Source organism: Nestor notabilis, unplaced genomic scaffold, assembly GCF_000696875.1.
Source record: "Nestor notabilis isolate BGI_N333 unplaced genomic scaffold, ASM69687v1 scaffold20111, whole genome shotgun sequence".
Lineage (NCBI taxonomy): Eukaryota > Metazoa > Chordata > Aves > Psittaciformes > Psittacidae > Nestor > Nestor notabilis.
Window position 1 is genome coordinate 28,539 of NW_009914484.1, and position 22,468 is coordinate 51,006.

The window sequence follows — 22,468 nt, forward strand, 5'->3', positions numbered from 1 at the left end:
GTGTCTCTAAAATACTGTTTCTCTCAAAGTAGATGTTCTTTACTCTTACCAACACGTTTTAATTCAAACAAGAATTAATTCAGCAAAGTCCTGTGTTTTACCTGGGTAAAACAAGCTGTGGTTACTCTATGGTTACTTTTGGCTTTATCTAAGGCTGTGTATACACAGTTTTGAATAACTCATACACCGTTAGTAGTTTCATCACAAAGCTAAGTGAAGACTGATTTACTGTTTTGCTTAACTTCTGTATTGACTGGAGTCTTGAAAAATTCTCATTATTATTGAAAGCCCAGATCTCTTCAAAAACCTGCTGTAGCCAAGCGAATTGCAAATCTTAGCAGCATTCATCCATAAGTAACAACTTTTTAATGAAATTCTGATTCCCTTACGTATTTGTATCCACATGCGCACATTCATACACTCAAGTCTAAGGACAGTTTCCTTTGTTTACCAGTATTGATGCATGTCATCTAAAATCAACAGTCCTACATTCTCATACTTAGTCCCTTTCAACACAAAGCTTGAGGACACAGAGCTACACTGGTGGAGGACCAGAACTGTACTGTGGTTTCTGCTTTTTCTTCACTTCTTCAGGGGTGTCACCTCCAACTGTAGCTTTCTTATTGAATGTAACTTTCTCATATTTGTCATTCATGTTTTTTGCTTGCTCTGCTTTAAAGACAGAAAACAGACATTTTGTGCAAGGTCAAAAACATTGACAAAAAAGAGCTGTTATTAAAAATTCCAGAATGTCTCTTCTGAAAGAGTCTGTGAGCTTCTTGAGAAAAACAGGAAACTTGGATAGATGTCGTGGTTTTTGATCTTCATTTCCTAAGATCTTCACTCCCATGACAGAGACCTTTTACCTCATCTAAGGACTTTATTCCAGTAATCTGCTGATGTAAGGCTTAAGCTTCACTCTGGAGGACAGTTTACACTTCCATATCCCTGGAACTTAAGAATAGGAAAAATATTCAGAAAGTCCCCTGCCTGTAAGTTCAGTATCATTATATAAATAATGATGGGGTGACTCTATTTTTATATCATTTACTAACAAATATCAAAATGAGATCTTCTCACTTAGGAATAACTGATCAAATGGAATTGGTTCATCAACGTGACAGGAGTCTTGAACACATTAGCAAATAGAATTGCTTGTTCCCAGGTAGGTGAAGTGAGGAGTGATAATTTAAGGCCTCTTTTCAAAGAACTCGGAGGCAGCACAAGATTGGTCATCTTAGACACCAACAGGAAGTTGTAGGTGTAAATCTTTCTCTTCAAATTGGGATGAATTAGGAATGAATTTGAGAAGGGCTTTTTTTTTTTTTTTTTTTTTTTTAATTTTTTTAATTTCCTAGCTATGAAAGCTGCTGAGTGTTTTTGCCGTGTTGCTTTTGCTGACCAGAATCATCTGTGTGGTAAATCCCCAATGCCTATAACAGTGGGGATTCTGCTAATGGAAATATAACCAGTAAAGTTCTTATAATAAGACTTTCTACATAGAGGATGAGGAGACTGCTAGTATTCCTGAAAGTTTTGCTTTGAAATTGGGTCTTGTCATGTAAGCTGCAGATCCCTATCAGGAGTACTGCTAGATTGTCAGAAGTAGTTTTCTTTACTCGTTACAGGCATTGGGTAGCCTGATGAGGAAGTACTTGTTAATGTGTGAGTGTCTGTGACCTGGGTTCAGCTTCTTAACTTATTTTATCGCTATGTCACTGACCCTTTATTGAGGTAATGTGGCTAGATTTGTACTGCTATAACTTCTGAAACCCTTAGGCTTTATGTTGCTTGCAGCATGGTAATTCTGCAGTTGCTACTGAAGATTGCCTTCCCATACTTATGGTGATTTTCTGGGGAATACAACTTGGAGTCACTAATGTTGTGGGTGTTCTGAAGCAGCAATCAAATTTACCTTTAACTGTATTTTTTTCTATATGCATGTTTGCAGTGCACCCCCCTTATTGCTTGCATTTGAATGCCCATTTAAGGTTATCAGGAATTCTGAGATTGGGAAGAAGTGAAAATATGAGTCAAACTCCATCCCCTTTATATAACAGCAAAGTATTAGACTGCGTGCCCCATTAGCATTGCTAAGACAAGCATGCTTCAGTGTCATGTACCTGCAAACACTGCATCTTCAAGAACAGCTGACAGTAAGCAGATTTTCTTGTTTTCTGAGAGACTGACTCCATTTTGACTTATTGTTGAACTATTAGCCTATTAAGTGGTTTTAGATTAAGCTTAAAGTCTGGTTCCAACCTGGTTCAGATTTCTAACAGTGGAGGAATGGAATTCTGAGAATGGAGCTCAGTGTGGAACAGAGTTTAAAATACTGTGGAAAAATATTAAACACCTCCATCTACTTAAAACAATCTTGTAATAAAAAAGGCAAAAGAATTGCACATCACACAAAATAAGGGTAACTGAAGTGCAACTGTTTTTCAGTCATGACCTAAGTAACCTGGTAACTAGCACGGTCAGACTGAAGTGCAACAGTTCATTTTTCTGTTTAAAGGGAAATAAGCTTTTCCTATCTACATCTAAGTCTCCATTCAGCAGAAGTCTTTCTTGTAAACCATAAGAATACAAAGAGTTAAAGCAATGGTTTAACATACTGTTTAGTGAACGAGTTCCTTTTGTTGAAGGAGTTAATGTTAACAATACGGCTATGCTAGAGGGAACTTTTCCAGTGAGTACAAGAATTGCATCTTCATTTGCTTCATTGGTTGCGTGGTAGATGTAGATTCTAAAGCTCCTAGAATGGATGTTGACAGGGATGAAATTATACAAGCACTGAATACACAGAGTAGTAGGAGTTTCATCTTTCTAGTCCACAGTGAAAATATGATGCACTACAACCTGAAAGTTAAAAAGAAAAGGTTATAGTCTCCAGATACTCAGTTGGAACAGAGAATATTTGAGGATCAGGAATGTCTTGTCTACCAGTCCCATTATGGGAGAAAAAAACAGAAGAAGAGACGTTGGTTTTACAGTCCACTACAAGAAGAAGGGAAGTTATTTCTCAGGTGTGGTTATTGCAGGGATTGTGATATTTAAGCTGGAGAAATAATTGTTTAAATGGTGAGAGGGAATGGAGAAAATGGGAGGAAAATACAAAAACAAATACAAAAATATATAGGGAGAGAGAAGAGAGCTGGACATAATTAGAAGAAGCATAGAAACAGAAAACTTGATTATTCTAAGAATTATACATTCACTAAAATAAATTTCAGTGCTTTTTGTTGTGGTATCTCAGGAGCCAGGTGATGGTTATATCACATCAAAGACTTGTTAGAAGGTATGCTTGAAACTTACATTGCAAAGCCTGTTAATGTACCCTCTAATTCATGACTTCTGATTTTCTTTTCTTCTTTTCAGACTGGAATATTACTCTTTTTTAACTGCTTCTCAGAATGCTACTCTTCTCAAATTAAGAAATTCAGGAGTAGTAAAAGTAGAAAAGCTGTATAAAAGTAAAGTTGTGATTGTCTAAAAAATTGTTAGACTTGTCAGACAACTGAAAAACACAGAAAAGTATGCTGTGAAAGCAGATATGCTCAAAAGTGGAGACAGCTTGGAGTTAACTGATGATTTTTCAAAATAATTACTGCATTTTTGAAGTATTTTAATTTTTCACATGCCTCAGCAGGTAATATAGGATAATTTGATAACTGAAGAATTTATTGGGATAGGCTGCTTTATAGAAGGAAAACTTAAGATTCATTTGACCTTTTCCTGCTCAGAAATGAAAAGAAATGAGATTGTTTCATTAGTGTCATAAACAGCTTAGTGATGTATCTGTTTAGGACTCATCTGTTGCTCTTCTTGAAGTTTTTAAGAGCATGCAGATTATGACTGTAGCTCCTTCCTTTTGTTTTGGGCTGTAAGTGTATCTTCCATATTCTCTTACACTACTGAGGCTGTTTTCTAGGTGTGTTTATTGTTCTTACAATATCTTCAAAAGGTTCTCTGATGGATTTGAAGGACTTGTACCATTCAGGAAAACAATTTTTTAGAAGCAACCTATATTTAATTTCTGGATTAATGTTACACACAGATATCTACATCTTAAGACCTGTAACAAATCAGCTAGTATGCAACATTTTATTATTTGATAGTTGTCTCTAAAGGTGAACTGCAGTTGCTGAGCTTATTTTTTAAGTCATATAAGTGAAGAGAGGTCTTCATGCTATCTCCTTGGTTTTCCCGTTAATGGTAATGTTAATGGGGTCCCAGTTGTTATCACTATATCTTAGACTTGAAAGAAGACAGATCCAGTAATGCTTCACTACCCACTGCTTGACTGTCAGTCATTATAGTATCCTGTGATTATGTAAGACCCATCTCTGCTAGCTGTTATCACATCTTTCCATCCTTCACTCTTCTAATAAAAACTTACCCGAGCTGCCCAGTTGCACTGAAGCATGCCTGATGGCCTGCAGGCTGCTCAATGGAAGTTCCTTTGTGTTCTGAAAGACAGATGGAAATCCATGTAATTTTCTGGTATCATACTTACAAAACAACTGATGAAAGTACAGTTATAGTAGTACATGATTCTTAATATTTTAATAGCTTTTATGTAGCATTCAAGTGCTAGTAAGGAAATGCAAGTTGTGTGACTACACATCATCCTTGTCTTTTTGTGAGCAGCAAGCTCAGTATGAACCAGCAGTGTACCCTGACAGCATCCTGGGCTGTATTAGCAGGAGAACAGTCAAGATATCAAGGGATGTCCAGTCTGAGGACATCCAATACAAGTAACATAATAATAAATTGCATTGAATTTAGTGGAGCACTGCCAGAATGGTGGAGCACTTGCCCCATGAGGACAGGCTGAAGTGGGAGTTTGTTCAGTCTGGTCTCTGGGACAGCCTAGTCTGATTTCATAGCTGAACTTGCTCTGAGCAGGATATTGTACTAGATACCCCCTGAAATCCTTTCCAACCTGAATTATTCAATAATGTTGTTTTGCATTCGCATTGTTGAGGTCTTATTTTTAGGAGTAATTTTACTGGGGAATAAATGGAAAAATGTGCAGCAATATGCTGGCATCTTGTATCTAGATTTTGTTTATTTTATAAGTCACTGCAAACACCAAGGCCCTCCATTACATTAATTCTTAGGGGAAAAGTTGCTTTGCTGTCCATCATTGCTAACTGTAGCATGTTTAGGAACATATCCTTGACAGATAACAAGGTATGCCTGTACTTTGAACTCAGCTTATCAGGAGATCAAACCTGTTATGTGTGATATAAAGGACATACCAATCATTTGCTAAATTATGGCAGTTTGAACCCTAACCTTGTGACCTCCTCTGCCAGACTTTCAGTGGGGAAAATGGAGGGGTAGCTGTTCATACAGTAGTTGCACATATCTTTCTTTTTCAGATGTCAGAGGAGCTTTGTCTGATGGTCTCCCACTTTGTCCTATCTCAAAAGATTTGTCCCTACTTTCTCATTTCTCTTCCTGTCATTTTCTGGGAAGCTTCAGTGATGACATTTTCTTTTCTTATTTTTGCCTTGCTGGTCATCAAAAAACCACCTTGTTTTCATAACTGTATAGAATAGAACTTTAGGTTTGATATTACTAATTACATATGAGTGAAATTTGTGGAATTAAGACCTTAAATATTTGTATGTTTGTTTCTGACTGTATTAAGGAGGTACATGGCATTCCAAACATGTCTTCTGTTTGTAGCTGCCTGTCTTTTTAGTACTTTTTAGATTTTGTTAAAAGGAAAGAGACATTTCAGTATTGCTGATGTTGCAGAATAGGTAACAGAATTTGTCAATGTGAACATCCAGAGTTTATTTCCTTGAATCATCTTCCCCAGGTTTGTTTATGGTTTTAATTTGACCAATATGTGTCTATCAGAAGTTTTCAGTAGCTTTTCAGTATCTGTAGATGTTTAAAGTTTATGACTTAAGATATTTATAAAAAAAAAAAAAGTAGTCAAAACATGTCCTAGCTTTATCAAGCACAGTTTTATGATTTCATTTTGGATTTTGTGTTTATGTGTGTATACCTACGCATGCACATGTGTATTTGGATGCAGTATTCTTTTTCGTGGTGACAGCACTAGTGTGGATTGATTAATTAAAGAAAAAGAAAAAAGTCTATTCCCTGGAGAGGATCTACAGCATATTGGGAATATAAACTGTTTACCTCAAGACTTTCACATAAATTTGGTAGTTTAATTATAGTCATGTCAAGTTTATTTGATTATCAACCTTACTTTTGTTTCAGCTTTGGGGGTTTTTTTAGTATTTATACCAAGGAAATTGCTGACATTTTCTTCATTCAGGTAATTTCAGTGTTATATATTCCTTATATCAAAACCTCTCACAGTTACAATTCACGTTAATTATTTGCTATACCAACCAATATACATTATTAGGGGATAAGTCTGTCTACTATTCTTTGACTTTCTGTTGATTTAGTACAAAATTCAGCTCCGTTAACACAGCAGTTTTTGCAAGGACTGAAGTAAACCATGAAATAAAAATACTGTTTTAATGAAGTTAATGGTTTGAGATGCCATAGTGTGTACAGAAAGTGCAACTAAAGACATAATGAGGTTTTAATAAATATACTTTGTGGGGTTTTCTCTTGGATTGTGGAATAGACAAAACCATATTGCAGAGCAGGGATCCTCTTTTCAGTCTATCACCACAAAGTGAAGTTTTTTAAAAAATTGAAGCAAAGATGTCATTTAGGCAATGAGAAGCCTAATCATCTTTATTCTGCTGCTTGTCCACATGTGTGTTCCACCTCAGTTCAGCATGTTTCTCATACTTTCAAAATTGGACATTTTATGTGCTAGTGCACACTGATGCCAGAGATAGCTTTGTGCAGTGTATTGGGGCTGTGCCAGAAACAACAGAACTATGCAGCTTCTTCTGACTGCTTTTGGCTTGAGGTAGAGCTGGTTTTGTTTGCATCCTTTAGCTTAGCTATGTTTCTTTCTTAGATTGTTGTCCTGTACTTAGGAGAATTCTACAAAATTATTTCCTTTGGTATATCTTTACTAGGTTTCAGAGAACTTATTTAATAGCCTTTCTGTTTAAAAAAGAGGAATCTTTCTTTGGGATTATTTTGAAGTTTTATTCAAAGGATGTTGTGAGGTGATAATTTCCATTTTTTTGATTCACAAATTAGCTATCTCTGTGCCTACATCTCATGAAGAAACCTGATCTGAGAGGTGTTCTCTAACCAATCGTGTATGCTGATGATTTCTATGTTTCATGTTTGTACAGTTTTTCATAGATTTAGAATTCATCATCCTCAGAAACATAAATGAGAATAAAAGGTTATGTATTTTGGTTAAGATGTGTAGGCAAAGAGAAAAGCAGCTACCATTAGAATCCTAAAAATTACTGGGGTTACTCTGGTCTTCTATTTATGTATCTAAAAAAAACCCAGTTTTTGAGGAGGAAACAGGAATTATCTTCCATTCCTTATTATATGCTCGTTAGTTTCTTCAGATCCTTTTTTTTTTTTTTTTTTTTTTTAAGGATGCTGTTATTAATAGCTTTATACTGATAAAGTTCAGTTAAATTATTTGAATATATTTCATTGAATGAAATAACAAAAGAGTTAACTCAGTCAAGATGCTGATTAATCACGTAATAACAGTCTAGGCAAGTGACTATGAGCAAACTAAGCATGCATCAGCAGCACTGAATTCACAGAGTAGCAACCACATCCTGTTTCATTTAAAAAAAAAAAAAAAAAAAAAAAAGCATGACAGGAGTTGCTCATCTTCCTTACAGTAGCCTAAAAGTAATTGAGCACTTTCTGGAAGTGGAAGGAGGCTGAATTCAGAACTCCAGGATTAAGAGAAGGTTTATTATGAAATTCTCATGACTGAAATATAACTCTCAAGCACAGGCTAGGCTAGACTAGGCTGAAGCCATCTACCATTACTGTTGAAGCTGTGTCTCAGTGCAGGAGCGAATCTTAAATTTCACAGAGTCAGAGTCAAATAAAAGGAAGCACAATTGCGTAGGCCAGAGACAAGGAAACAAAGATGTATTTCAATCCCTGCCGTCAGCATGATTTAGCAGATATATCTAACGCAGACTCATCTTTTGTAATGTTCATACTTCCAATTCTTAAAGGAGATGGAATACCCGTCATGGTAATTAGGTCACTGTAGCTGTCCTAGTGGAAAAACCCACAAAGGTAAGCAGCTACCTTTATAGTAATTCATCAAGATGTGCCTTTCATATGTATATTCTACAACCCCACCTTTAACTTTGCTCTTTACCAGTCATGTTACAAGTTAGTGAGATCTGCACAACCACTAACTTGTTTCTTTCTCTGGTATAAGGCACAAAGATACATGGGAAGTTTGCATGTTCTCATCAGAGACTGCAGGGAAGAGTGTCCCATCCAGTGTACACTGGGCATTAGACTGGTTAGGACAGAAAGAGTACATGAGTTCTACATATTGAAGAACTCCACTTACTGCATAGGTAATTTTGGGTTTAGGTGTCCTGAAAGTACAGGTCGTGTAAAACAGCTGTTTATCTTGCTGAATCGGGATGTTTGGCACTAGCACTTCCTACAGACTGCAAAACAGTATGTGGAAGTGTTGCCTCCAAGGAAGCTGTTTTGACAGAATGAGGATCAGGGGCCAATACATAACAAATGCTTAAAATGCTGCAAAACACAAAAATCTGCTTTGAAGCAAGCAGCTTTAAACAAAGCTTCTAAGCTTTCTCTCTCAAAGAGATTTTACTAAACCACATGCAAAAGTACTGTATGTTTAATTACTTGATATGAAGCAAATGCAACATCTGGCAAGAATGTGCATGTTAAGTCATGTTTACCCTTTAGAATTTAAAGTATATGTTTCTGGAATTTTTTTAATAACAATCTAAAACAGGAATACTGTGCTGAAAAAATTCTCAGCATGTCATTTGGGGAAGACAAATTTTAAGTTAGACTATTTTAGCAAATTATTTTTTCATTGATTAAACAATTTATAGATGGCACAATTCATCTTCTGTTTAATCACTATTCTCAGAGCTTTCTTTTGGTATTTTTTGTTTTTTTTTTTTTGTTGGAGGTATTTAAATTTGTTGTTACTAAGCAATCTTTTGTTTTAGTCCAGATTAGAAATAATTTAACATACAATAGACATTGATGAAACAATAAATGGTAAAAAAGACTGCAAATGATCATAAAGTTAGTGTAACGATCTCCATAAAATATGTGTATTTAATTGAAGAAAAACAGGTTTTTTACCCATTTTGTAGTAAATATTAGAGCAGATTTTCAGTTTATGAAACCAGCCAGATCCATGACTCATCAGACTTATGTTCAGTGTTTCGGAAGATGAGCAATGAAAGGATTTGAAGCTAAGGATCAGAGTTCCTATGTTTTCAGTTACTTAGTGGGTAGTGTGTGAACTCAATTCATGGGAAAGTTTCGATTGCTCGGAAACAGGCCAACCAGCTTTTAGTACCGAGGATCAAAAAGAGAACCAGTGAAAACAAGATCCTTTGAGTGCCCATGTTTGAACTGGAGTCTCACAGTTTGCTATGTGTGTGGATGGGGCATGAGCAGTCTGTAACATGCCTGATTTTAATTTAGGTCTATCCAGACTGCTGTTACTCCTCCTGTGACTCCAAGTGGCACAATGAAGAGTAAAGTACTTTCATGCTTAGTTTTGGGCTGTTGGGAAGTAAGGGAGCCTTAACAGCCAGACTCAGTTGCAAAAGGTGAGGAAGCTAAACAACTGGGATTTGAGCCTTATGTGGAAAGAAGTGTGGGTAGGATTTGATGTAGGATGCCCACCTATGAGGGTGAGATAGGAACAGAGAGAAAGAAAACCAGGAGATGGAGAGTAGGGCTATAAGATAGGAATGGAAGCTGAATAGGCTAGGAATACAGGTGAGAAGAAAGACAGATGCCCCAAGTAGAAGGAATGAAAACAGAAATTTGGTCTGGCTCTGGGAACAGAGAGGGAGGAGGGCAGGAACATTAGAGGACATGTTGGGGCTGGAAGTGGGAGGTTTGCAATAGGACAGGTTAGGGAGGAAATGTCTGTAGCATTTGGATTTCTCTGCAAGTTTGGCACTGAACCAAAGCAGAGACATTTATACAAATAGGAAAGTATATTGTAATTACTCTAAATATCTTAGATCTGGAACTGACCCAGCTGTAGAGTCAGGGTGATTTCAAAATTTAGGGGGATTTTTTTCCATTTTTAAACTTGAAAATAATGTTTAAAGTATATATGAAAGAGCTTTAGGTTGATACAATCAAGTTTGCAAAATGAAAAAGGGGTGATGCTTTTTATATTTTTGGTAGAATTTCCTTCAGGAGATGTTATTTTTATTTACTGGTTGGCATTCTTTTCTATTAATAAGCTTCTTGAATGCTTACTTTTACAAATTTATTGTCTTCTAATGTATTTAATTGTCCAGTTATACTATTGAGAACTACTGCTCGGGCTTTGTCAATGGGATAGACAATGGTAAAAAAGAGAGTCTATTTCTGTTGGGTAAAAATGAATTAGGGTTACTATCTTGGTACTTATGGGTTGCTTATAAAAAGCTGAAGATGTTATGTAAATCACACTTTACACACATATGATAAAAGTCTTTGAATAGCAATATTAGATTATGCTATGCTGGATGTGTTTTGTAGTTACTCCATTCAAAAGAACATTTGGCTGCCATTCTTCAATATACAGATTAATAGATGATTTTACCATGAAATCTTTCAGTTTATTCTCACTGTATGCACATTTTGAAAAGTTATTGTATTGTTTCTACCATTTGCAAAAACAGATTGCTCTGATTAATTGAAATAAATCTTAAAACCATCCTTGCAAACCAGAGTTTAAGTCCCTCTCTAAATATTCTCTCTTCTACTTCAGAAATAACCTTTTTGGTAACCGTTGGGCTGCTCTGTTCTAGCAAACTTCAGGTATTACCGACTGGTCATCCTAATGGCACAGAGACATAACGAAATTGAGACCTCATTCCAGATGATTCTTACATGTAGGGTTTTTTCCATTTTTTTTCATTAGCTCAATCTGTAATTTCTTTTTCAGTCAGAACCCTCATTCTTCTGTGAGACAAAAACCTCTACTCTTTCACTATATCAAGCTTGCTAAAATTCCTTGGTGGAGAAAAATCCTGCATACCTGCATTCCACTTTTCTTTTTTTTTTCCCCATAATAGTAGTATTAAAGCGTGGGGTGGTTTTGTTTTCTTTTGTTTTCCCTTAGAGACCATCTAGGCAGATTAAGGAATGTATTTTGACGTTGTGTTACGTGCACACACATTTGTGCTGGAATAGTAGCCAAGAAACCAGAGATGCTATCTGGCCAAGTAAAAGCAAATATGACACAGAAAATATGAATGGTGCTACATTGGCGGAGTTACTAGTGAGCTCAAGAGTGTACTTAAGTCAAAAGAAAACTGACCCTTCGTAATGTTACCCGTACAAAGCAGATCATGCCCATGTAAGCTACTTCAAATTTCCAAAATAAAGCACACAAAGTTTTCCTGAAGTTACTGTTTGTGATTGGAATGATAAGCTCACTCTGGAAACACCCAAAGGATTGAGTAGACTTACAAAATCATCAGAGAACTATGGACTCTTCCAGAAAGTACAGAAAATAGGTCCAGAGAAGCATGCTTGGCCTATGCTTATGCATGTGTCCAGTATGTAAGTTCTGTACAGAACAGACAATTGAACCTCAGGCTAATTTAAGGTCTGTAGCTGTGTACAGGAAGACATTGCTGTTTATTTTGTGTAAAGGCAGAAGATATGAATATGTTGTTGACAGTCAATAAATATGACTTTTAGAAAAATTTTGTTTGTGTGTGGCACTGCACATCAGTTGGCTAGATGACATGTATCTTTGTGAGGACTTACTCATTTTGGAACAGAACAGTCTTCCCAGGATTGTAAACAATGTGCACAGCAGAACAGATTTAGTGTCATGTCTGCAGCCAATCATGTACAGAGTGTGGAGAATGTGAGAGTGCTGAAACTATTTTTGTGTGGTAAAATGAAAATAAGAACATACAGTCAGGGAGCAGTGATGAAATACTTTAAGTATCATCACTTGAAAAGCATCCTTAAGCAAAATTGACAGCAGTAGTCAATAACCAGATAGATAATTGCCATTTAGCAGTTTGAGTGCAGTAACTGTTTGAAAACAAACATTGGAGATTAAAACTGTTGTAAAAAAAGCAACCTTTTCCTGAGCTCAGTAGGCAGAATTTACAATGTCTGCTCACGCAGCCTGCGTGGGAACGATCTCATTCATGCATTGGACTGTTTACTCATACACGGATGTCTACAGAGTGAGTATAAAGGGCATCATAATGACACCTGTTTGTTCCGTTCCAGTTAATTCCAGTGAAAATTGCTTCCTCTTTGTGCCTTAGAAACATTCCTACATCTGAAATCCTCAGGGAAAATATTTGAAGTAATCCCTTTGCTTTTGTTAAACACTCTCAATGCCACCTAAAGATCAGGTGCTAAATAGGATGGAATTGTGGTTGTTGCAACTGCTGTTTGACAAATGACAGCTAACATAACAGCCATGCTTGGTTAGAGTAAAGGTTTATCTGCAATTCTAACAATCTGTCGTTAAGTGGTTTCTGTGTGAGAAGTACCACCTTGCATTTAATAGTTGTCAAAGGATTTCACTGCTGCGAGTTTGTTAAGTATCCTCCTGAGTAAGTGTTAATTTTTAGCAGCCACAGCATCTTACAGTAAGAAATTTCACAGCTTTCATATTTGGAGAATGACTTCTATTTGTTTTCATTCTGCATCTGCTAGCTTTATTAGATGCCTTCTCATTCATCTACTGGAAAATAAAGTTCATTCCTATTCTTATTTTTCATGCCCCTCAGGATGATGTTGCAGGCTTCTCTTCTTCCTTTTCCTTATGCCATCTCTTCCAAGCTGTAGAGCCCCAGCTTGCTTAAGTAATTTCATCTACACAGTGCAACTGCATAAGTGCGTGCTGTTGCTGGTTGTCAAAGGTAATCTTTGTTACCCTTCTCTGATACTTTACCAGTTCTATTAAATTCCTTGTGAGATGAGCTACTAGAATGGTCATCAGCATTCAGTGTGCAGGCAATAGCATGGAACTGTGATGTGGTGATTTCTGTATTTTTTTCTATTGCTTTCACATTAATTCCCAAAATGTTGGGTTTGACCGTTATTTAAAACTGAGTCAAACGTTTTCAGGGGTTTATCTAGCATAACCCCAGGATCTTACTTTTGAATGAAAACAGTCAGCTAGGAGTTCATCCTTGTACGCGTGTGGTTAGGATCATTTTTACAACCTATGATTTACTTTGCGTATATCTCCTTTGAATTATTTAATGCTAAGATTCATAAGGTTTTCTACTTTTCTTCACATCACCCTCATTTTCTACTGTCCAGTAATTTAGTATTCTATCAAAAAAACTTTTTTACCACTCGTCTTTGAGGTTGCCTGTTAACTGTAATGAGTAGAATGAATGAAGTCCACTTCTAAGTGGATTATTATTTCTGTCATCTATAATTACCTGATAGTGATATACCTGAAAATATACATAATCTCTGCTTTTTGAGAAGGACCTGTGGTTCTGTGGAAATTAGTACACCAATGAGGTCTGACGTTTCTTCATATCTTTGGGTATTGGAAAAGGCAGTTTAGCTGTTATCTGTGATATCCCAAAGGGATATCCCAAGGGATGTACCATAGATAGCGCTGGTGCCTGATATCACTTCTCCCTATCACGTGTAACACATGATGGTGAAGACAGAACACAGCATCTCCTTTGTATCTCTCCTGTGAAAAGACTTCATGTGCATACATTTATGCACCAAGAAAGAAACTCACATTGATCTAATATTTTTCAAAAATAAGGTATAGTGTCAGGTCATTGCCATTTCATTGTGCATTAACCACATATTCAGAAAAGTCATGGACTGAATTTTCCACATAGTGTGTTTTGTTGGTATAATAGTATGATTTTTCCTAATGATGTTTCAAATACAGGTTACAATAGTTACATAGATAAGCATAATAACACCTATTAAAGTCTTAGAAATACTGTTTTAACTTCTGAAATTTATATGTGTAATGAGTAGAACTAGCATGTATTCTAAGCTTGGCTTTTTGAATCATCAAAACTTTTTTTTTTTATTTTTTTTATTTTAGATATAGACAAATGCAGCTTGGCACAGAAAGCAAAGTAGCTGAACTTCTTCACCAAAGTAAGTTAAAGTCCTTTGAAACTGAACATGTACAACTCATGCAACAAGAAACAGCTAAGAATCTTTCACAGTGCCAAATGGAATGTGAGAAATATCAGAGAAAGCTGGAGGTATGTTGTATAAAGAGACACTTTAAGGGTCATTACATAGTTGTTTTCAATTAGAATGTAAAATAGAAAAGCTTGTGGAAAAAGTGGCAAAGAACATACATGGCTGAATTAGTATCTCCACCAAATTCTGCTGAAGCAGAATCTAATAATGAAGCTTAATAATTTTGACCATTTCAATGGAAAACAAGACTTAGGGGAGAGGAAGGCGGCAAAACAATTTTTTATGGAGAGATGTTGAAGACAGTACCTCATTCACATGAGATACATGTATGCTTGTATCACAAAGCTGCTTATGTCAGTCTTTGTGATTATTGTAGGAAAAGAATACAGTTATTCCAGAACTGTCATGGTGAATTCAGTATCATTACTAACAGCTAGAATTTGCAATAGCATTCTCTTCTGGGTTTAACTTCTCTCCTTCATTTTTGACTCTTCTACCTTCCCCTTCCCAAACAGCACAGGAAGGGCTGCTGCCACTCCTTCCTCCTCACACTTGTATCCTGCTCCAGTGTGAATCCTCGGAGGGCTTCAGCTTCCTTCAGGAGAAAATCTGCTCCTACTTGGGCTCTCCACAGGTTGCAATTCCTCCAGGGCAGGTCCCCCTGCTCCAGCATGGGGTCCTCCATGGCCTGTAGAGTTGAATGACTTGGACCCTTCTATCCCTATAAGCTTAGAATTTATTGTCTTCCAAACATGTACTTTTAAGAATGTATCATATCCTATGCACCTATTTTAGTATTGGAAAGGTGTCCAGTATTTTGCAGAGCAAACTTACTTTAAAAACAAATACTTCACCTGTGCAAAGTTAGTCCCCAGATCATATCACTGAGTCCAATTTATGAGACTTAAATGAGATTGGCAGTATGCATGTCTAAAACAAATGTCAGGGTACAAACTGGACGGGACAGAATAAAAACCTTTTTTTCGAAGTGCCAGCTATGGCAGTCTTCATGTTTTGTGGAAGGATGCTGTTCTTCTGGTCCCTGCATTTCTAGTGCTGAACCTGCCTAGGGTGTATATGAAAAGGAACTAAAGTGAAAACAGAGAATTTTAGATAAAATATAATTTCATATTTTGTCTGTATTGGGACATTCAGATCCTGGCTGATGAGCTTAGTTGTGATGCGCACTGGGAGTGCCAGTTTTGCTAGACTTTAAGGTTGCTAAACAAATTTTTAATTGCACAGATATGTCTAAACTGTGATGAGATAGTTAAATCTGAGTTGTATGCCTGTTTTCTTTGTGGATATTTATTTGATCTTGTAACATCTTGAATATTTGGCATTCGATCCTGGGACGCATCAAAAGAAGTGTGACCAGCAGGTTGAAGGAGGTGATCCTGCCCCTCTACTCTGCTCTCGTGAGTCCTCACTTGGAGTATTGTGTCCAGTTCTGGTGTCCTCAACAGAAAAAGGACATGGAGCTGTTGGAGCAAGTCCAGAGGAGGGCCATGAGGATGATAAGAGGACTGGAGCAGCTCCCGTATGAAGACAGGCTGAGAAAGTTGGGGCTGCTCAGCCTGGAGAAGAGAAGGCTGCGTGGAGACCTCATAGCAGCCTTCCAGTATCTAAAGGGGGCCTATAAGGATGCTGGGGAGGGACTCTTTGTTAGGGACTGTAGTGGTAGGACAAGGGGTAATGGCTTCAGACTTAAACAGGGGAAGTTCAGGGTAGATATAAGGAAGAAGTTCTTTACTGTGAGGGTGGTGAGGCACTGGAATGGGTTGCCCAAGGAAGTTGTGAATGCTCCATTCCTGGCAGTGTTCAAGGCCAGGTTGGACAGAGCCTTGGGCGGCATGATTTAGTGCGAGGTGTCCCTGCTCATGGCAGGGGGGTTGGAACTAGATGATCTTAAGGTCCTTTCCAACCCAAACCATTCTGTGATTCTACTAACACTTCTGGCACTTCTTTTCTCTAAAGAGATGCTTTGAAACCAGTGCTTCTTCATTAAGAAATGTTCTTGCAGAATTTAAGTATTTGATGTCTGAAGCTTTTACTTTTGCTCCTTTTGACTGAACTCTTAATTTTTAAATTTCCTTTCTTATATATAGTATCAGTGTACTAAGAAGAATTTTCTTACTCTTACAGGATATTGATCTTAATATTGTAGTTACTAGTATCTTGTGGCTCAGTCACAGTGGCTTTGTGAAGCAAGCCTTGGTTTTATTTCAATTTCAGCATAGTTTCTCTTCTTATGCGTGGTAAAACTAGGAAACAGATAATTTATATGTGGCCAAATTTTAACCTATACATTTATTCTTCTGTGACACTACACTAATCTTTTTATATTCGCGTGGTTTGATTCTCTAAGCGTTGTGCATTCTTTGGTGTTTTTGACAGAGAATCTGGTATTACTGCTGCATACACTATGCATATATTTCTGTATCTCAAGATCTATATTCAGCTGCCGTCTTGAATGTTAGGGATTTATATTTGGGAAGTTAGTATTAAACCTGGCTACAGTACTACTTGGTTATTACTTTACCTGTTATGGTGGGAATTTTTCTGCAAAGTGTATAGATTACTTACTTACCAAGAATTTTCTTATTCCAGTTGGTTTTCTAATATTTTTGTTGTCAATGCTCTTTTCTATTTTCAAGCACTATATCAAGCTTTAGTTCTTATAAAGACCTTCATAATTTCTATTTCTGAATGTGTGCTTTTTTTGTTTAAGCTTAGTGGATTACTATTTACATTAGTCCTGAATCTAAATAGCATTAGTCCTAAATCTTAATAGCAATAAAACATATTACCTTTCAGTAATAAGTAATATTATTGAATTATAAGAAAATAAAGAATTATAAATAATAAGAATCTTAAATACCAATTTTTGATATTCATGTATTTACCATTCTGTAAAGGACTCTTCTGTTTTTAAATAGATAACCAATATGTGAATCTAGTTAAAGCAACAAGAATAAATGCATTTACACTGTTTGACGGCTGTTACAGTGCTTTTCCTAATTCTCCTTAAAATTCTTTTAGCTTCTTTAAGAGAGAGATTATTAGAATTACTAAGGCCTTAGGAGATAGGCATAAGTGTTATGACCTGAGAGTGTATTCAGTGCAAGATAATATAGTTTAAAAAATAACTGTTTTTTAAAGTACTTAAATCTTTCTTGTGCAAAAGTTTCATCAAATATTTATCATTGTACTGCTAAGCATTTTACATGTATTATATTTTGCTTCTTTCATAAATAGCTGTAATACTGACTCCCTGACTTCTCCATTGTTCATTCTCACAGGTGCTTACTAAAGAATTTTATAGTCTTCAGTCTTCTAGTGAAACACGCATTACTGAGCTTCAGACACAGAATTCTGAGTTTCAAGCAAGGCTCGATACTTACGAAAAACTTGAAAAGGAGCTTGATGAGATAATATTGCAGGCAGCAGAAAGTAAGTTCTGTCACAAATGAAGTCATATCTGTAGGTGTTTCTGGCATTATGACAAGTTGTCTTACTTCTCATGGCATTTGGAAAGTATTACAGTGCTTATCATTCTCCCTCTTTATGCCTGAAAATTAAGATGCAGTGACTATTTTGATGGAAAATGTTAATGATGGTTTTTTTAAACGGATTTGTAAATATGTATTAAATAGACCTGAATGAAGAAATATAGATACTAAAAATCATCCTAGTCTTTCTTTTTTCCTCATTTTTCATTTTCTTATTCAAATAATCCATTATAATTAGGTATGGTTTTTAGGATTCCCCTATTATTTAAGTATATTTTAAATATCAGAAAACCCTCTTTGTTGACAGAGAATTACAGGCTTCATAATACAGTGCAGTGATTAATATGAATTTTTGAATGAATTGGGGAGAAAAAAAAGCTCTTATTTGAGTTGAATTAATAATAGTTAGACATTGAGTTGTTGCTTGTGTCAGGTGGATTAAACTGTGAATTAAGTTCAGGCCTGATAACTCTTGAAAATTTTTTTCTCTGGTTGGAAGAATTTCTGTGAAATCTCTATTCATTTGATTCTCAGCCTAAATAAATCCACAAAGCAAGTAACTTCTGATTTGAAACTAAGACTCTAATTTTGAAGTCTTTTAACCTGTGTGTAAACAGGGTATGACATTTTAAGATTTCAAACTAATTCATTTATCTTCTTGTCCCTTTATGTTTCTTTGCTGCTCAAAAAAAAACCAAAAACAAAAACAAAACCCAATTTATAAATAATGTTTTCCAGGTAGAAGATAATTGCATAAGCTCTGTATATAAAGAGTAGTGTAGAGGAAAGTATGTATTACTGGGATGCAGTGATATCTGGGTATCATTAGTAATTAGACTGCACGTACTTTATTAATTTTGTACACTGCAGCTTGTACTTGTTAGAATAGCATGACTACCCAAAGGTTTCAGTCTGACCGTAATCATGTTTGCTATATGCATGCTTATGTTCTAGTTGGTAACATGTTCTTTGAAGTGTTTATATATAAACTTGCCTAAAGAGTATTTATGTATTCATACAGAATTTTTGGACCTCACATTCATTTTTTCCAAGGAGGAGGTAGAGTTCAGAATGCAGAATTTTTATTTATACTGATTTATGTTTTCTTGTATATTGCAGGATGTCAGTAAAGTTTTTTACAGAACTAAATTGGTCTTAATTTCTCCCTAAGTATGTATTTTAATTACAATTTATATTCTATACTACAGAATATGACTTAAATTAAAGTTTCCAAATGTACTGTTCTGTTTAAATATGACCTTATTTTCTGATTTTGTTGGTGTGAAAAGGGAGTTGAACTATATAATATTATTTTTTTCTGCTAAGTGTAAAAAAATTGTTGTTAATAAGTGTCCCCTACCTTGTAAAATACGTATTTTAGACCACCAAGTCAGGCGAAGAGCCTGGGTAGACATAAGAGAAGCGCATGCTGCTGCAGAACATTACTTTGGCTTGCTATCTTCAACATTCCCAAATTTCTTTGTGTTTGTCTTCATTATTTGACATGTACATGGACACTACTGACAGATATGAATTTATAGGGCAGATCTCACTGACATTTTTGAGGCACACAACACTGAATTCATAACCAAAAAGAAGAATTATGACAAAGGCAAGTTAACTTATTTTTTTGTGTTTTTTTCTGAACTAGAGGTGTTTAAGGCACTGGAGAATTTCCCATTATAACTAAGCCTTGAAAATCTGAAGTTCTGGTGCCTTTGTACTGCCACATCAGTAAACTTTTTTCTGTCCTATTTACCGGAATTGGTTTTTGTGCAACTAGAGATGTGACTTACTACAAGTGCTCTACTAGAGGCTTTTTTCTTTCTAAATGTTTTTTTTTAAGAATCCTTGTTTAAAATAGCATTAAGAGAGAATTAGACAGATGAGGAAGCTATAGTGTTGTGCAGGTTGTCCAGAGAAGGGATTTCTGATTTTGAGGCACTTGAGCTTTAGGGAAGTTGAGTCAGATAGGACTATGCCATCAGTTTCTAAATTTGTTTCTCCTGTTACTAACTACTCGATTCATCAAAGCTGTTTTGTGGTGCCTGGGCTGGTGCTCTCGTGTGCTCCCTCCCTCCCTCACGTACACCCGTGCTGCTGCCCCCTTCTTATTCCCCTTTTCCCCTCCTCTCTGTCCCCCTCACTGTGCCCCTGCCTACCTCACATACACACTTCATTTTTTCTTTTATTTTTCCTCTTGCTCACTTTATCTTACAGGAGAGAGGAAACCTGAATTACACGAGCTGAAATACTGAAATCTGTACATGTTTGAATCTTGCTGCTACTGGGATTTCTTTTCAAAGCAGTCCCAATGTGGTTTAAATCCTTAGAAATATGTTTTCAATAATCAGTCATCTATGGAGGGAGAGATTATTTTGAATGTTTTTACTTTGCATAAACATAAGATTCTTATTGCCTTTCTCTGAAGATAGATATGGCATTTGTTTACTTCAGGTTATCAGAAATTTCTGATCACTGCAGTATTTCATATATTATAGTGAGCAGCCTCACTGTGACATCAGCTCCCTCAGCAACCTCCGATGTGGATGTGTCCCTTCTGGTCCCATGGACTTGTTTACAGCCAGTTGGCTTAAGCACTCCCTAATTTTATCTTCCTCTACTTCCGCATACATGCACAGAGAATGGATTCTTTAGGAGAAAAAGTCCAAAGCAACCTAACCCTGTACTGCTGAATGAAACCTATACTATTAGTATGTGTTTTGTGACTATACCAATAGAATGAATATTCAAGGACACTGAACTCTTGTTTTTTACTTTCATATTGAGTCATATTAATCAGAAAAAAAAAAAGTGAAAAGCCTGCCACTCTTATAAGAAACTAATGTATGGCACTATATTGATGCTAACTGTGAACGAAATTATTCCACTCAAGTCCAGGTTACACCAACTGAAAATCTAGCTTCTAGAAAAATGTTTGTCTGTGTATATAATTATAAACAGAATTGCTTATAAGTTTTTAAGTTATTGCACTGTAATTATGTTTTTCAATAGTACCTTTCTGCAATTTTTTTTACAGTGGAAGGTGAAGTTGAAGCTGAAAGAGTTCTTTTCTCATATGGGTATGGTGCTAATGTTCCTACAACAGCCAAAAGACGACTAAAGCAAAGGTATAAAGTGCCTCCTGAGTTTACTTGTTCAAGATAAAGTAAATGAAAATAGATGCATTATGTTTTGTCTTAGAATCCAGCCAGTTTAATAAACGTGAAGAGTTTTTTTAATGACTTAAGTTTACAAGAATAGAATGAAGACTATGACCTGATAATGTGGCATATGCATATAAATGAGCATATACATATTTTCTAGGTCATTTAAAAATTTTTTCCGTTGCCTTTCAGAAAGATGAATTCTAATTGTATAAAAATAAACAGCTGTGAAAACAGACTAGTTACATTGTTTACATTTATATAATAATATGTCAAATAAGTTTTTAATATCCTAAAAATAATTTTATGTAATTGTAACAAAAAGCACATCTGTCAGGAAACTAGGAAGGCCAAGATTTCAGAGCATCAGTATTTCATCTTTACAAATACAGGATCTGATTCCGATTATATTTATTCAGTTTACCTACATCGTTTGATAAATAGATGAAAATGATGTGTAGGCTGAGTAACATACCTCTTGATTGTAGTAATTTTTAAATAACAAATTGATTTTATGCATTGTCTTTAAGAAATAATAGTGACATTTGAATGGCTCACTGTGAACACTGGGAATGTGGATTTATGTATAGTATTTTTAAACTGTGACCACAACAAAACTTTTGTTGTTGTTAAACGTATGTGTAGATACTACAAAAATAAAACATAACCTAGGATGCAGGAAAGTCAACTGCATAATTTGTGGTAGTGGTAGGCTTTGGCCACTCTGTCTTCTAGCAAAATGAGAAACTCCACCATCATTGGCAGACACACAAAGAAGAGTATAAAGACAGGGTGAACATGTACCATAGCTTCACAGTGCACATCTCTAGCGTTCGGGAGCTGGAAGTGCAGTTCTTGTCATGTGTAGCTATTTTTTACAACAAGTATTAGTTTGTTTAGTTGGTTTTGTCCTCTTAACCCCCACCTTCTCCATGACAAAGAAGGTTTAACATGAAAAGAAGGCTCCAGAGAGACCTTGTAGCAGCCTTCCAGTACCCAAAGGGGGCTTACGGGATTGCTGGAGAAGGACTTTTTATAAGAGCAAGTAGTGATAAGGCAAGGGGGGATGGTTTTAAACTGTGAGAGAGTAGATTTAGATTGGATATTGGGAAGAAGTTCTTTACTGTGAGGGTGATGAGGCACTGGAATGGGTTGCCCAAAGAAGTGGTAAATGCTCCACCCCTGGCAGTGTTCAGGGCCAGGTTGGATGGGGCTTTGAGCAACGTGGTCTAGTAGAAGGTGTCCCTGCCCATGGCAGGGGGGTTGGAATCCAGTGATCTTTAAGGTAGAATCATAGAATAGTTAGGGTTGGAAAGGACCTTAAGATCATCTAGTTCCAACTCCCCTGCCATGAGCAGGGACACCACAGACTAAACTGTCGCCCAAGGCTCTGTCCAGCCTCGCCTTGAGCACTGCCAGGGTTGGAGCCTTCACAACTTCCTTGTTGTGCATTCACAACTATTCCAGTGCCTCACCAGCCTCACAGCAAAG

The 22,468-nt window shown here is 36.2% G+C and overlaps 1 protein-coding gene across 1 annotated transcript in view; it reads left to right on the forward strand.

Moving 5' to 3' along the window:
• LOC104412864 (progesterone-induced-blocking factor 1-like) overlaps positions 1-20,941 on the forward strand; it is a gene marked incomplete at both ends in the record, with an annotated part of 48,981 nt that extends 28,040 nt beyond the window's left edge. The window contains 3 exons of the mRNA XM_010023690.1: positions 14,192-14,357; positions 17,601-17,751; positions 20,851-20,941. Of these exons, the coding sequence (XP_010021992.1) occupies positions 14,192-14,357; positions 17,601-17,751; positions 20,851-20,941 (408 nt within the window). The remainder of the gene's footprint in view (positions 1-14,191; positions 14,358-17,600; positions 17,752-20,850) is intronic.
• Between the last annotated feature and the right edge of the window lie 1,527 nt (positions 20,942-22,468).